The sequence below is a fragment of the Taudactylus pleione genome, unplaced genomic scaffold, assembly GCF_031769625.1.
Source record: "Taudactylus pleione unplaced genomic scaffold, aTauple2 ptg000405l, whole genome shotgun sequence".
NCBI lineage: Eukaryota > Metazoa > Chordata > Amphibia > Anura > Myobatrachidae > Taudactylus > Taudactylus pleione.
The window spans coordinates 1,462,877-1,476,034 of record NW_028284807.1 but is presented as its reverse complement, the minus strand read 5'-3'; the positions used below and the strand labels follow the sequence as shown (position 1 = coordinate 1,476,034).

Sequence of the window (13,158 nt, the reverse complement as noted above, 5' to 3'; positions counted from 1 at the left end):
ATAGGGATCACTGTGCCTTATACCCAATGAAGGGACATTATACTAATGCATGTAGCCATAGGGATCACTGTGCCTTATACCCAATGCAGGGAAATGATACTAATGCATGTAGCCATAGGGATCACTGTGCCTTATACCCAATGCAGGGAAATGATACTAATGCATGTAGCCATAGGGATCACTGTGCCTTATACCCAATGCAGGGAAATGATACTAATGCATGTAGCCATAGGGATCATTGTGCCTTATACCCAATGCAGGGAAATGATACTAATGCATGTAGCCATAGGGATCATTGTGCCTTATACCCAATGCAGGGAAATGATACTAATGCATGTAGCCATAGGGATCATTGTGCCTTATACCCAATGCAGGGGAATTATACTAATGCATGTAGCCATAGGGATCATTGTGCCTTATACCCAATGCAGGGAAATGATACTAATGCAAGTAGCCATAGGGATCATTGTGCCTTATACCCAATGCAGGGAAATGATACTAATGCATGTAGCCATAGGGATCATTGTGCCTTATACCCAATGCAGGGAAATGATACTAATGCATGTAGCCATAGGGATCATTGTGCCTTATACCCAATGCAGGGAAATGATACTAATGCATGTAGCCATAGGGATCATTGTGCCTTATACCCAATGCAGGGAAATGATACTAATGCATGTAGCCATAGGGATCATTGTGCCTTATACCCAATGCAGGGAAATGATACTAATGCATGTAGCCATAGGGATCATTGTGCCTTATACCCAATGCAGGGAAATGATACTAATGCATGTAGCCATAGGGATCATTGTGCCTTATACCCAATGCAGGGGAATTATACTAATGCATGTAGCCATAGGGATCATTGTGCCTTATACCCAATGCAGGGAAATGATACTAATGCAAGTAGCCATAGGGATCATTGTGCCTTATACCCAATGCAGGGAAATGATACTAATGCATGTAGCCATAGGGATCATTGTGCCTTATACCCAATGCAGGGAAATGATACTAATGCATGTAGCCATAGGGATCATTGTGCCTTATACCCAATGCAGGGAAATGATACTAATGCAAGTAGCCATAGGGATCATTGTGCCTTATACCCAATGCAGGGAAATGATACTAATGCATGTAGCCATAGGGATCATTGTGCCTTATACCCAATGCAGGGAAATGATACTAATGCATGTAGCCATAGGGATCATTGTGCCTTATACCCAATGCAGGGAAATGATACTAATGCATGTAGCCATAGGGATCATTGTGCCTTATACCCAATGCAGGGAAATGATACTAATGCATGTAGCCATAGGGATCATTGTGCCTTATACCCAATGCAGGGAAATGATACTAATGCATGTAGCCATAGGGATCATTGTGCCTTATACCCAATGCAGGGAAATGATACTAATGCATGTAGCCATAGGGATCATTGTGCCTTATACCCAATGCAGGGACATTATACTAATGATCCCATTTAAATGTATATATCTCTGTTTTTTTTTAAATATATAACGGCTACATAATGGGGGTAAGGTGCAATCAGGGAGATTACTCCTATTTCAGGGAGTCTCTGTGACAATGAGGGAGGGTAGGTACGTATGATTTTACTATTACTCCAACTCCCCAGTGTGTATCACCTGGACCTTATGAATTTATTGTGCTGAAGAGGAACAACGTTAATGCTCAGAACTACAGCCCAGTGTGACTGTACCACGGTGGGGAGAGACGGAGCCACTGGCAGAAGGTCACCGTCATTCCTGAGAAGTGGCCGCTATAAATACGATCTATTCCGGGGAGGACTGTTCTGTAGATAAACAGTGTTATCACTATGCGGAAAAAACGACAGAGGTTACAGTGTACACGTGATCTATGGCCCAGAATGCCTTGAGCCTAAAATAAAACATATACAACATTTAAATATTCCCAATCTTTCCTCATAGAGCTGTAATGACATAGTTTAGCAGTGCTCCTTGTGGTGATTGTAGAAGACAGTTCACATTTACCCCATTGCGTTCTGACGCTGGCGATGATGTTAGCCATTATAACGCACGGGCTACATGCCGCACATTGTTTTTGTTGCGGGAGAATATCCCTCCCCTGGCGATGTCCGCTGCTTGCAGCAGTGTCGGGAAGGACTCTTAGCGCAGCCCCTGTCCTGGCGACTCGGAGATGATACATTTAGGTGAATAAAGTTTATTGTTGTAGTGAATTGCGGCGATAAAGATCCTTTATTTTTGGGGGGCGCAGACCTGAACTTATAATACATTCTGCCCCTAAACCTCTGTTTCTGGGGTATCAGCTCTTATTACACATCTCATGCACTTACTGTAACTGGTGCCATGAACTAGGAAGCGTTGCCCCCATTATAAATCAAATATTATTTACCTCACAATATTATTATAATGGCTGCTCGCTACAATAATACATTGATATTGGCTGCTAAGTAACTGAATAAGATAATTGTCTCTATAATAAATCCTCACATTTGATTTCTTTTTCTGACAGCGCTGACAGCACGCGGCTTTAGCAATCTCGCCCATGAGAACCACGTCATGGCGGCTGGATGTGCGATTTGAATAAATACAGCTTGATTACTTGCACGCTTTGTATTGGGATTGCGGTTCCAGAACTGGCGCTTTTTGAAATCCTTTGGTTCGATGGAAAGTTTTCCTTTAGTAAATTGTGTGTAAAACATTTGGATTTGCCAATCTCCCCCCTCTGCCTCCTGTCTGGTGGATTTTGTCATTTATTGTGGGACACTACATTCTTCCCAACTGCGCTGATTTTGGAGGGACAGTCCTGATTTGAGGGGGCTGATATTTTACCCTGCTGCATACAGCTTAGACGGGTGTCTCCAGGATAAACTCGGCCGCGGAGGGCGAGGTAACACCCCTGTCTGCCCTGATCCACAATTTCCTAATGATGGGAGGGAGGACGCTAAACGCCATACATGGGAGTTACTTATACCTCTCTTATACCAAAGTTCTAATCCAGATTAGACCCGGAACTAACCCCTGTCAGAGTGCGGCACCGGCCCAGGATATTCCCGAGTCGGCGCCGTTCACACCGGAGCCAGTTCTGCAGTGACACCGCACTTCCGGCGTTGCAGTGGACTGTAGCCGGCTAATCAGGCAGCATGTGGCACGATCTTTTTCACACTGCAGGGTGGCACAGGAACGACCCGTGGCCAACCCAGCAAGCTAGCAGAGGGTGGATCTATTTACACCAACAAATATCCCGGGTTGATGTGCAACCTGGGATTTTTAGGTCAGCGCAAAGGGGGTATGTGGCCGAAGGCAGGCCACACGGGGTTAATGGTTGCCACAGCACTGAAGGGGTTAACCCCCGTGCTGTGCCGCCATTTTTAAAAGGACAAAAAGGCGCCAGGCGCCCATTGTAAATGTATACTCTAGTGTTGATAAGTGTTTTTAATGTTTTATATGCAGTGACCTGCACTCTCTGCACTGGGGGAGTGTAGGTAGAGTGTGTCATGGCCGCTGCGGGACAGGGAGAGCCAGCTCCCACTGCGACCAGCGCTGAAACCGTTAAAGTGGACACAGTCTAAAAGCACAGATGTACATGGTTCATAGTAAACTGTATTAATATACACATTTTGCGGTAGAGCACTGCATCTGCAATGCATTGGTGTATAAAGTAAAGTAGTATAGTCTATGACATGTGTGAATATATTTTTGTATGTAATATGGGTGTAAATGCACTTATAGAAATGTAACATGTCCTGACCTCTGGAGACAAACTGCTGGTTAGACGTCCTCACCTGGTAATTACCCTATAGCCTGGCAGTAGTGATGGATATGGTAATTACCCTATAGCCTGGCAGCCTCACCTAGGGATGGATATGGTAATTACCCTATAGCCTGGCAGCCTCACCTAGGGATGGATATGGTAATTACCCTATAGCCTGGCAGTAGGGATGGATATGGTAATTACCCTATAGCCTGGCAGCCTTACCTAGGGATGGATATGGTAATTACCCTATAGCCTGGCAGCCTTACCTAGGGATGGATATGGTAATTACCCTAGCCTGGCAGCCTCACTAGGGATGGATATGGTAATTACCCTAGCCTGGCAGTGGGGATGGATATGGTAATTACCCTATAGCCTGGCAGCCTCACCTAGGGATGGATATGGTAATTACCCTAGCCTGGCAGTAGGGATGGATATGGTAATTACCCTATAGCCTGGCAGTGGGGATGGATATGGTAATTACCCTAGCCTGGCAGTAGGGATGGATATGGTAATTACCCTAGCCTGGCAGTGGGGATGGATATGGTAATTACCCTAGCCTGGCAGTGGGGATGGATATGGTAATTACCCTAGCCTGGCAGTAGAGATGGATATGGTAATTACCCTGTAGCCTGGCAGTGGGGATGGATATGGTAATTACCCTAGCCTGGCAGTAGGGATTGATATGGTAATTACCCTAGCCTGGCAGTAGGGATGGATATGGTAATTACCCTAGCCTGGCAGTAGGGATTGATATGGTAATTACCCTAGCCTGGCAGTAGGGAGGGATATGGTAATTACCCTAGCCTGGCAGTGGGGATGGATATGGTAATTACCCTAGCCTGGCAGTGGGGGGTTAGGTGGTGACTGAAGAAGCCTTTCCTATGTAATGTGGGCTAGGGAGACTCCTGTGTGTATGATACCAAGCAAAGTGTAAAAGACAAGCAGTTTGTGGTTAGGAAGCTTCTATGTTGTGTAAGACTCAGAAAGCCCAAACTGGTTTAGTCATAGACGTGTGAAGAGATGAATGTAATAGGAATTTGCATTATATTTACCTTTTCAGAACAGTATATGTAGCTCCGTCTGTGCTGAGGAAACCAAATGTTTTTGGGTGGTATCAAGGAAATTGATTTCATTTCTGTGAAATGTAAGACGTATTTATTTATGTTTTGTGAGAGAGCCTGATTGGCTAGAAGGAACACAGGCCCTCATTCAGAGGCGGTCGGAGGATGCAAGCGGTCGCTCAGAAACTGACCGCCCGCCTCTGTTTCGGTCGTTAGGCTGTGGGTTTACACCCACAGCTCTAACGACCGCTAGGGTGATGGTCGCGATGGTCCTTGACCATCGCGACCATCGGGGCTCACGACGAGACCCTAGGGTAGGGTCTCACTTGTCGTAAGCCCCGGAGAGCTTCTGGCTCTGTCAGAGCCGGAAGCTCTCCACTGACATCACTAGTGATGTCAGTGGGGCCTCCCCCAAACGGCAGGTGTTCCCATAGGAACGCCTCCGTTTGGGCTGCCACCCCCCCGGCCCGCCTTCCAAACGGGGCGAGCTGTCAATCAACATTGACAGCTCGCCCCCTTTGGAAAGAGACACGCTACGACTGGCGCTGTCGGTTGTAGCGGGTCTCACACATGCGCACGAAGGAGCCGGCTCCCTCGTGCGCATGCGCACTAGACAAACATTGAGGCCGCCTCTGAATAAAGCCCACAGGGTGGATTTGCCCCCCTGTGGTGATGTGTGTAAGAATGACATAAAAAGAGGGACTGTGAGCCCTGTATGTGTACAACCCTGTAACTTCTTTGAGGAGAAGAACTGCTGATAAGATTCCTGTATGCAATGTAATGTACCCCTTCATCTGGAAGGACGAGTCTTCTTCAAGACATTGAGCAATAAACATCTTGCCTGACTTCAATTGTATCTCAATCCTGCGACCATCAGAATTGCGCCAAACGCTATTCCGTTCTCCAGCTGTTCTGGGTGAGAGCTCCGTGTCTCCAAGTTCAAGCCCTCTGCCAGCTACCGTGCAGACCTGGTCCATTGCGAGGGATCAGCTGACACCAATCAGGGGGTGTGGCCGCAGCTAGTCAAACGTAGAAGCGGTTCCAGGTGCCGAGGTAGGAGCCTGAGGGTAACGTAAAAAGCGGTTCCAAGCGCCGATGGTAGAGGTTGGTGGTGGCAGCATCATTACATGCCCACGGTGCAGTGGGCGGAGTCAGTGACAGGGGGTCACTGACGGTGAGTGGGAGTCCAAAAGAGCTAACCCGTGACCAGGGACGGCCTAGTCGAAAGGCGTCCGGTCACAGGGTATTAGTGTATAAGTAACAGGTGGTAGTAAAGGAACAGACTCAAAAATCCCCAGCACCCCGACCCCCCTGTCAGCCAGTACAATAGACCACACACACAATGCAGAGGTCACACATGATTTGGGGATGGACATCGGGAACCGATCGTTAGAAATCATCCAGGTTCCCGATTCGATGGAAGTAATATAATGGCTGCCAGCCATCGGATGCAGTTTTCTGATGCAACAAAAAACTGTCCGGCATGTAGCTCGTGGGTTATCATCGCCAGGTGGCGTTAGCTGCGGGCCAAGCGCCAGAACGCGTTGGTAAATATAATGGCTTTGCAGTCTCCACTGAAACCTATGGGGGCTTTTCTCGTGGTCGGTAAATGGAGAGACCGCAGCAGATTGCGGAGATATTACCTGCGTTCCCTCCTTGTTACATTCAGGGGACTCTTCATGTTTCTGAGAACCCGCCGAAAACTGGTGTATTCAAGGCAATGGTTACACTATTTGGGCTTCCGATGTCCATCCCTAACGTGACTAACCACCCGGCACCCACACTCATTCCAGGATACTCCCAAACAGCGCCCCCCTCCCCAGTGCGCAGCGGCAATGTTAAAATCTCCCCCGCCCCACCCTAAGGGGGCGTGGTCACACTGTTGGTGCGCCTGCTCCCAATGAGAGGGCCCATCCTGAGTGGTGCTAGGACCCCGGCACTATGTATAAATAGGAAGCTGATTATTGGGGTCTTCTCAGGGCCGGCAGACCTTTCTGGGGGACTTTGTGTGTGTAAACAATTTTGATGTTACGACAAATTTGTTGTATCGTCCATTGTTTACACATTAGATCGCTTGCGAAGCGCGCTCCCGCGGGTCACTAACAACTTCCCCAGTCGTCTGTACTTGCAGCTCAATCTGGGGATGTCGTTAGCGATGTCATCCTGCCGAATGCAGCATGGCCCCGCTCCCTTCCCCCTCCCTGTTGGCGTTCCGTCGTTGTCGGCATCGGCAAGTGTGTCGCTGACTAGGTTGCTGGGTACACACATCGCTTAGCATGTACCCACCATAACAAATGACTTGCTAAGGGGATATATCATTTTTTTTACAAACCACATGTGGACGACATCATGCCGACACAGTTGTAATGTTAGTTAAAGCATTTTAATTCTATCAGCAGTATAACTTTAAATATGAATGAAATGGATCTCAGACTGCACATTCTGGACACTTATATATATAATTGGAGGTGCTACATGTGGAGACCATTGATATATACACAAAGAAGAAATACAGGTGCACAACTCCAAATTAACTGATTATATATAAATAAATACATTTTGCAGTAAATAGAGGTTTTTGGCATAATCTTGGCCAAGGTTATGGGCCTGCCCACCATATCCGGGTAACCTCTTGTCGGGCATACTAATATGCACACCAGTCAGAGGCACAATAATAGGTAAGTCCTGCTAATATTTAGACTGTGTAGTTCAGCTTTGGTTCATTTTTGGGGTGTGGGTCCCCCTAGATTGCTTTGCTGATCTGCTTCAGGGCACCGCAGTATAACACATTTTCCTTTAACACATTTTAATACCTCACTGTCTGTTTCTTTTATATATATGTATTTAACTTTTTTATTTATATGCGGCCAGCGGCTGCTCTTAACACCTCACTTTTCTTATTAGAGCGGTGCTTTGGGGTGGTTTGACTGGGGTAGTTTGGGTGGTGTCCTGCGCTCTGGATTTGAGCCTTAGTATGTTAGGGACCTGCCCGACAAGAGGTTACCCGGATATGGTGGGCAGGCCCATAACCTTGGCCAAGATTATGCCAAATACCTCTATTGTATTTACTGCAAAATGTATTTATTTATAATAATCAGTTAATTTGGAGTTGTGCACCTGTATTTCTTCTTTGTGTATAACTTTAAATATGACGTTAATGATAATGTTTAAAGTTAGAATGCCAACATGGTTAAAGTGCTTTAGCTGACATTACTATTGCGTTCAGCATGATGCCGCCCATGTATAGTATTCTGACATAATCTGTGTCGACAAACTGACTATTTCCCATTACAATATACCGCCAATCCACCCTGATCTATCCGTTTACTGCTGGCAGCAGTCTCTAACTCGCCGTGGTCAGAGGGCCCCATTCAGCAAGGAACGCACAGGAGAGAATGCGCACACACATGGCCAATGGTTTTGTACTGCGCGTACGCGAACTAGCCAGTGCGATGGGGTAAGCGTACGCAGCGTGTACACAGACCACTTACGATATTGATTGGCAGGAAGTGCTGTTTGTGTGTGGTGATGGGGGGTGGTCGGGTGAACGCAGGCGTGCCTGTACGTTGGGACGCCGTTTTAGGGGAGTCCATAATTTAGCCAGTGCGGTGACGGACGCAGTGATGAGACTCAGAAAGTTGCCAAGATCCTGCGCAAGGTCTGGTCACACTATTATGCAAATGTGGTCGATGGTTCTCGATGTTACCGATGGTTGCGCTATCTTGCGTACTGATCAGGCTGTGAGTAAAGAGAGATGGGCGGCTTAGTATGGGGCTGGGCGCCTGCATCTTGTGCTGTGGTCTCATCGTGGTCAGAAAGCGCAGGGTAACTCGCTGTGTCATTTTATGCTGGTAATATTTCGCTCAAGAACTGGTGTTTGTGAATACGACCCAATAGTACGCAGTCACTATTTCCTATGTGCCTTACAGTAGTCAAACGTACTGTGCCCCCAACAGCTACAATGTTATTCCGCTGTCTCACATTACACGGCGCTGTGCACTGACATGTATCAGTCATTGTTACCTATTGTTACATTACACAGCGCTGTGCACTGACATGTATCAGTCATTGTTACCTATTGTTACGTTACACAGCGCTGTGCACTGACATGTATCAGTCATTGTTACCTATTGTTACATTACACAGCGCTGTGCACTGACATGTATCAGTCATTGTTACCTATTGTTACATTACACAGCGCTGTGCACTGACATGTATCAGTCATTGTTACCTATTGTTACACAGCGCTGTGCACTGACATGTATCAGTCATTGTTACCTATTGTTACGTTACACAGCGCTGTGTAGTGACATGTATCAGTCATTGTTACCTATTGTTACATTACACAGCGCTGTGCACTGACATGTATCAGTCACTGTTACCTATTGTTACATTACACAGCGCTGTGCACTGACATGTATCAGTCATTGTTACCTATTGTTACATTACACAGCGCTGTGCACTGACATGTATCAGTCATTGTTACCTATTGTTATGTTACACAGCGCTGTGCACTGACATGTATCAGTCATTGTTACCTATTGTTATATTACACAGCGCTGTGCACTGACATGTATCAGTCATTGTTACCTATTGTTATATTACACAGCGCTGTGCACTGACATGTATCAGTCATTGTTACCTATTGTTACATTACACAGCGCTGTGTACTGACATGTATCAGTCATTGTTACCTATTGTTATATTACACAGCGCTGTGCACTGACATGTATCAGTCATTGTTACCTATTGTTACGTTACACAGCGCTGTGCACTGACATGTATCAGTCATTGTTACCTATTGTTACATTACACGGCGCTGTGCACTGACATGTATCAGTCATTGTTACCTATTGTTACACAGCGCTGTGCACTGACATGTATCAGTCATTGTTACCTATTGTTACATTACACAGCGCTGTGCACTGACATGTATCAGTCATTGTTACCTATTGTTACATTACACAGCGCTGTGCACTGACATGTATCAGTCATTGTTACCTATTGTTATGTTACACAGCGCTGTGCACTGACATGTATCAGTCATTGTTACCTATTGTTAAACAGCGCTGTGCACTGACATGTATCAGTCATTGTTACCTATTGTTACATTACACAGCGCTGTGCACTGACATGTATCAGTCATTGTTACCTATTGTTACGTTACACAGCGCTGTGCACTGACATGTATCAGTCATTGTTACCTATTGTTACATTACACGGCGCTGTGCACTGACATGTATCAGTCATTGTTACCTATTGTTACACAGCGCTGTGCACTGACATGTATCAGTCATTGTTACCTATTGTTACATTATACAGCGCTGTGCACTGACATGTATCAGTCATTGTTACCTATTGTTACCTATTGTTACACAGCGCTGTGCACTGACATGTATCAGTCATTGTTACCTATTGTTATATTACACAGCGCTGTGCACTGACATGTATCAGTCATTGTTACCTATTGTTACACAGCGCTGTGCACTGACATGTATCAGTCATTGTTACCTATTGTTACACAGCGCTGTGCACTGACATGTATCAGTCATTGTTACCTATTGTTATGTTACACAGCGCTGTGCACTGACATGTATCAGTCATTGTTACCTATTGTTACATTACACAGAGCTGTGCACTGACATGTATCAGTCATTGTTACCTATTGTTACATATCCGTGCACAGCGCTGTGTAATATAAGGCATTGGAATAATAATTGTAGCTGTTGGGGGCACAGTACATCTGGCTATTGTATAGGAAATAGTAACTGCGTGCTATCGGGTCGTATTTGCAAACCAGTCCTAGAGCACAGCCGAGGCGCACTGATGCCTGGGGCCCCTACCTTCTGCCAGAGATGTCATTGTTCCATGATTTCCAGGAAAATGGCGCATACATAGCAGACAGCGATGTCTCAGGCACAGGCCAGCGCCATCTTTCCAAATTTATCAGCCAAAAGATGGCGCCATCGGAACAATACATAGTGGGGTCTGTTCTGGGTGCAGCCATTATTTATTACCAGTGATGTATATAGCGCACACACGTTCCGCAGCGCGGTACAGAGACTATTTTGGCCATTCACGTCAGTCCCTGTCCCATGGAGCTTACAATCTATATTCCCTGTCACATGTACACACACACTAGGGATAATCTTTGTTAAGAGCTATTACCTTACCAGTATATTTTTGGAGTGTGGGAGGAAACCCACACAAGCATGGGAAGAACGTACAAACCCCACACAGTTAGTCATGGTGGGAATCAAATCCGAGACCTCCGTGCTGTGACCACTGGTGCGAGTGGTGCGCCCCCGAACGTATGCTGCATTCTCACCCGCGACCCCATAGGATTGCATGGTGTGATCGCAGTGCGCGTCATATCGTACCGTAGCGTATGCAGCTTTGGGTATTCACATGGCGCGATGCGTCCACACATTTGTAGTGCGATCAGCACCGATGTGACTGGACGCATCTGTAATATTCAGCACTTTATAAATAAAGGATGATACAGTAATACTACACTTTTGTAGTGCCCCTCAATACGGGTTTATTATATTCTTTAAGCCGGGTACAGACTAGTGACATCGCCCGTCGGACCTGCAAACACTAGTGAGGGCAATGCTGCATTCAGCAAGTGTGTATGGGCTCGCCGACAAGTGTGTATGGGCTCGCCGACAAGTGTGTATGGGCTCGCCGACAAGTGTGCGTGGGCTCGCCGATACCAGCACCCTGCCGTCCCGTCGCTTACGAGGTCGGTACACACTAGACACTGGTCCTTAGTTACCACCCCCATTGGGGATATTCTCAAAACTAGCATTAGTCAGTTTGTGCCATCTGTCAGTGCTATTTTACATACGAAAACAAAAGTCCACCAGACTTAGGGGCATATTCAATTGGGTGCATGGCAAAAAACCCGCACCCCTTGCCCCTCCCACCAGCCCCTGGAGCCTCCCAGGAGCCCCCTCTCCAGTAAGAAGATAGAGGGGAGGCCATCGGGCGTCGCGGAGACACCCGGGCAGGTAAGTGAAGAATTTTTTTTTTTATGGGTGCGGGGTTTTCAGAGCTGGAAACCCAGCGACAACTATTTTTTAATTGGATACCATGGGTATCGGGAGCGCGCATAGCCGCGGTATTCCTAAATTGGACGCAAGTTTTTTTCCTCGCTAAACCTCGCGCCCAATTGTATATGCCCCTTAATGTGACAATACCCCAACAGGCCTTGTGTTTGGGCCTTTCCCTCGTCTCACCTGTGTGCCTGGCAGCAGAACCCACAGACGTTCACCCTGCAGTCCTGGCACCGGCGCTCTCCCTTCCCGTCTCCGCAGAGGTCGCACGGCACCTCGTGCCCTCCGCTCCGCAGCCGTTCCAGCAGCACCTCTGTCTGTGCCAGCATGTCAGGCAACAAGTCTCTGAGTCCGCCTGGTGGTAGGGCCACTTCGGAGTCGCACACCGGGCACAGGATGCTCTTCTGTGTGGCCAGTTTCTGTCCTCTTTCCATGGTGCTAAATGGCTCCAGCGTCTGCAGGCAGCTCAGACACAGAGTGTGCAGGCAGGGCAGGACGCGGGCATCGAGGAACATTTCGTGGCACCGTGGGCAGTGAGACTGGGCCTCGCCTGCGCTTTCATCTTGGCTGCCAACCTTCGCCATGTGATCCGAGGGCAGAAATCTGGGAACGACTCTTCCAGCCAATTAGGTCTGAGGGACAGAGGGTGGAAATCTGGGGAGATATTTAGCAACCACAATAGGCACCTTTACATCCAGAGAGTTACCCTCCAGGGAGCTGAGAATTTTGGGAGGACAGAGACGCAGCTTCAGTGGGAGATCCGGGAAGAACCTTCGGCTACAGAGTGATACTGAGGACGTTACTCCTAGTACAGGCATAGACCAGGTCACACAGGCTCTGCAAGGTGGGGATCTGTCCTGGGCCGGTCTCTGCATGACCCTCATACAGGCCTCAGACTGTCCCTCCCTCCCCCGCTCTCCCAGGAAGTCTGCACTTATACACATGTGCTGGGATAGCTGGCTACACACACAGGGTTAATCCCGTGCACATTCCAAGAATTCCAGGTCTCTGTGACTGGTCCTGCTGCCTCCTCCCAGCTGCTGCCTCCTGGTTACCCTACTGCCAGAGTACCTGGGCCTCTGACCACACACACTGTGCCTGTAAGGAGAGAGGGGGGTGACCTCTAGCCTGCAACACACAGTGACACTGCACAAAGACCTATACACAGTGACACCGCACACAGCCCTGTACACAATGACACTGCACACACACCTATACACAGTGACACCGCACGCACACTGCACACACACCTATACACAGTGACACTGCACACACACCTATAC

The 13,158-nt window shown here is 47.5% G+C and overlaps 1 protein-coding gene across 1 annotated transcript in view; it reads right to left on the bottom strand.

The window, feature by feature from the left end:
- The window catches only part of TRIM45 (tripartite motif containing 45), a 46,092-nt gene extending 33,280 nt beyond the window's left edge, over positions 1–12,812 (bottom strand). The window contains exon 1 of the mRNA XM_088446799.1: positions 12,059–12,812. Within this exon, the coding sequence (XP_088302925.1) occupies positions 12,059–12,459 (401 nt within the window). The 5' untranslated portion in view covers positions 12,460–12,812. The remainder of the gene's footprint in view (positions 1–12,058) is intronic.
- Positions 12,813–13,158: the final 346 nt, after the last annotated feature.